The sequence below is a fragment of the Sitodiplosis mosellana genome, unplaced genomic scaffold (assembly GCF_009176505.1).
Source record: "Sitodiplosis mosellana isolate CC-2019 unplaced genomic scaffold, AAFC_SMos_1.0 Smas_scaffold_7035, whole genome shotgun sequence".
NCBI classification, from domain to species: domain Eukaryota; kingdom Metazoa; phylum Arthropoda; class Insecta; order Diptera; family Cecidomyiidae; genus Sitodiplosis; species Sitodiplosis mosellana.
This window is the reverse complement of record NW_022602153.1, coordinates 1-1,519: the sequence shown is the minus strand read 5'-3', so window position 1 is coordinate 1,519 and position 1,519 is coordinate 1. Positions and strand designations below refer to the sequence as shown.

At 39.9% G+C, this 1,519-nt stretch overlaps 1 protein-coding gene across 1 annotated transcript; it reads right to left on the bottom strand.

The window, feature by feature from the left end:
* Window positions 1-32: 32 nt before the first annotated feature.
* LOC129580096 (klaroid protein-like) lies at window positions 33-1,476 on the bottom strand. The gene is made up of 2 exons (XM_055470289.1): window positions 1,185-1,476; window positions 33-902 (listed from the first exon to the last, which is right to left on the bottom strand). The coding sequence occupies exons 1-2, from the start codon at window positions 1,254-1,256 to the stop codon at window positions 678-680; spliced, it is 297 nt and encodes a 98-aa protein (XP_055326264.1). The 5' UTR covers window positions 1,257-1,476; the 3' UTR covers window positions 33-677.
* Between the last annotated feature and the right edge of the window lie 43 nt (window positions 1,477-1,519).

Sequence of the window (1,519 nt, the reverse complement as noted above, 5' to 3'; positions counted from 1 at the left end):
AGGAAAGAGAAATAGAGAAAAGAAAGAAGAAAGAAAGTAAAAAAAAACGATTTAATTGGTTTTTGAACATTTGAACTAATTATGCACCTCTGACTTATGCAATGAAAACTCAATCTTACTAAATCTATTTATACAATGATTACTCGGTGTGATTCATATGATGCGATGTGATATGGAATCGGCATAAGTTCTCTGCAGCTGCATGCCGAACATACAAACATTTTATTTAAAAATGAGGGGCGAGGGGCACATTTCGCAACATGCTTGACTTTGTGACAATCGAAAGCGTGCTAGCGAGCGAGCGAGAGCAATAAACAATCTTAAACCGAACTAAAACAAAAGAAAACTTTACCAAATAAAACCGATAATTACGAGGTAAGCAAATTTTAGTCAATATAAACGCGTGTGCGTAGGCGCGCGCGCGCAAATTAAATTGCATACGAAAAATGTATGCAGTGTAGGTAGTTCAATCGAACCGTACCGGTTCTTTCTGTCCCATTCTTCCTCAGTTTAAGTTAAATATAACACAAATGAAAACTATACACAGAAAGTTTTTAAATAGTTTTTGTACAGAGACACACATGTCTAACGCGCGTGCTATTCCGGGAAGAGAAATGCTAACAGGAAAGAATACACTTGTGACAGCGATGTACGCATTGTTTTCCTCTTTGCGTAAATTAGCTTAGCGACGGCGTGAGTGTGCCATGCACACGAAATCGGTATAGACACGTGTAGTTGGTGTTGCCATGATTCGATTCGATGCGCAATTCCACGAGATTGTGAGATCGAGGATTCTGTGCATCGTAGTTACGCACTGGGAAATACTGTAAACTCGTGCCATTCTCTAAGTACTCATATTCGCCGAACTGATGCGGCTCACCATCGTTCACCGTCTCCAAACCCTGTGGAATTTAAAAAGGATTTCGGTTAGTTTTGGGGTCATTCTTGAAGATGTAAGCTTCTTGAAGAAAGAAGCGCGTCCATTAGACGCAGATATCATCTACACAAGCATAGAAAAGTAGAGTATACTGAGTTACACTGAGTTAACTCAGTATACTGAGCTACGCTTTTACGCTTGAGAACTCAGTGAGCTATGCTATTGTGAGTAATCTGAACTGACAAAAGTAGTAATCTAAAAAAATCAAAATCAAAACCAAAAATTCACACAGAACTGCATAGCTTACCCAAACGGTGAAAAATTTCGGCGCTGAATCGATACGTCCGTTGGGCGCCAGACTTTTTGGTATGTGTTCCATGGTGAAACCAGTCACATAGACATTGTTGTTCAATTTCAGCACGAGATAGCCGGGAAAGCCCTGGAATGACCAGCATTCGCCCGGTTGAACTGTTGGCGAAATTACCGTTCGCGGCGTATTACTTTTATACCATAACGGTATACCGAAGATCGATATCTCGGCCGATTTTACAGTAAAGCTTTCGGTACACCTAGAAATTAAACGAACGAGAAGAGGAGAAAAGTTTCAAGTGTTGATTCAATTTGGTAATTTTTCGGAATAAT

Coding starts and splice junctions, on each gene's coding strand:
- LOC129580096 (XM_055470289.1), bottom strand. CDS start 1,256: ATGGAACACATACCAAAAAGTCTGGCGCCCAACGGACGTATCGATTCA. Junction 903..1,184: donor CGAAATTTTTCACCGTTTGG/GTAAGCTATGCA, acceptor TAAATTCCACAG/GGTTTGGAGACGGTGAACGA.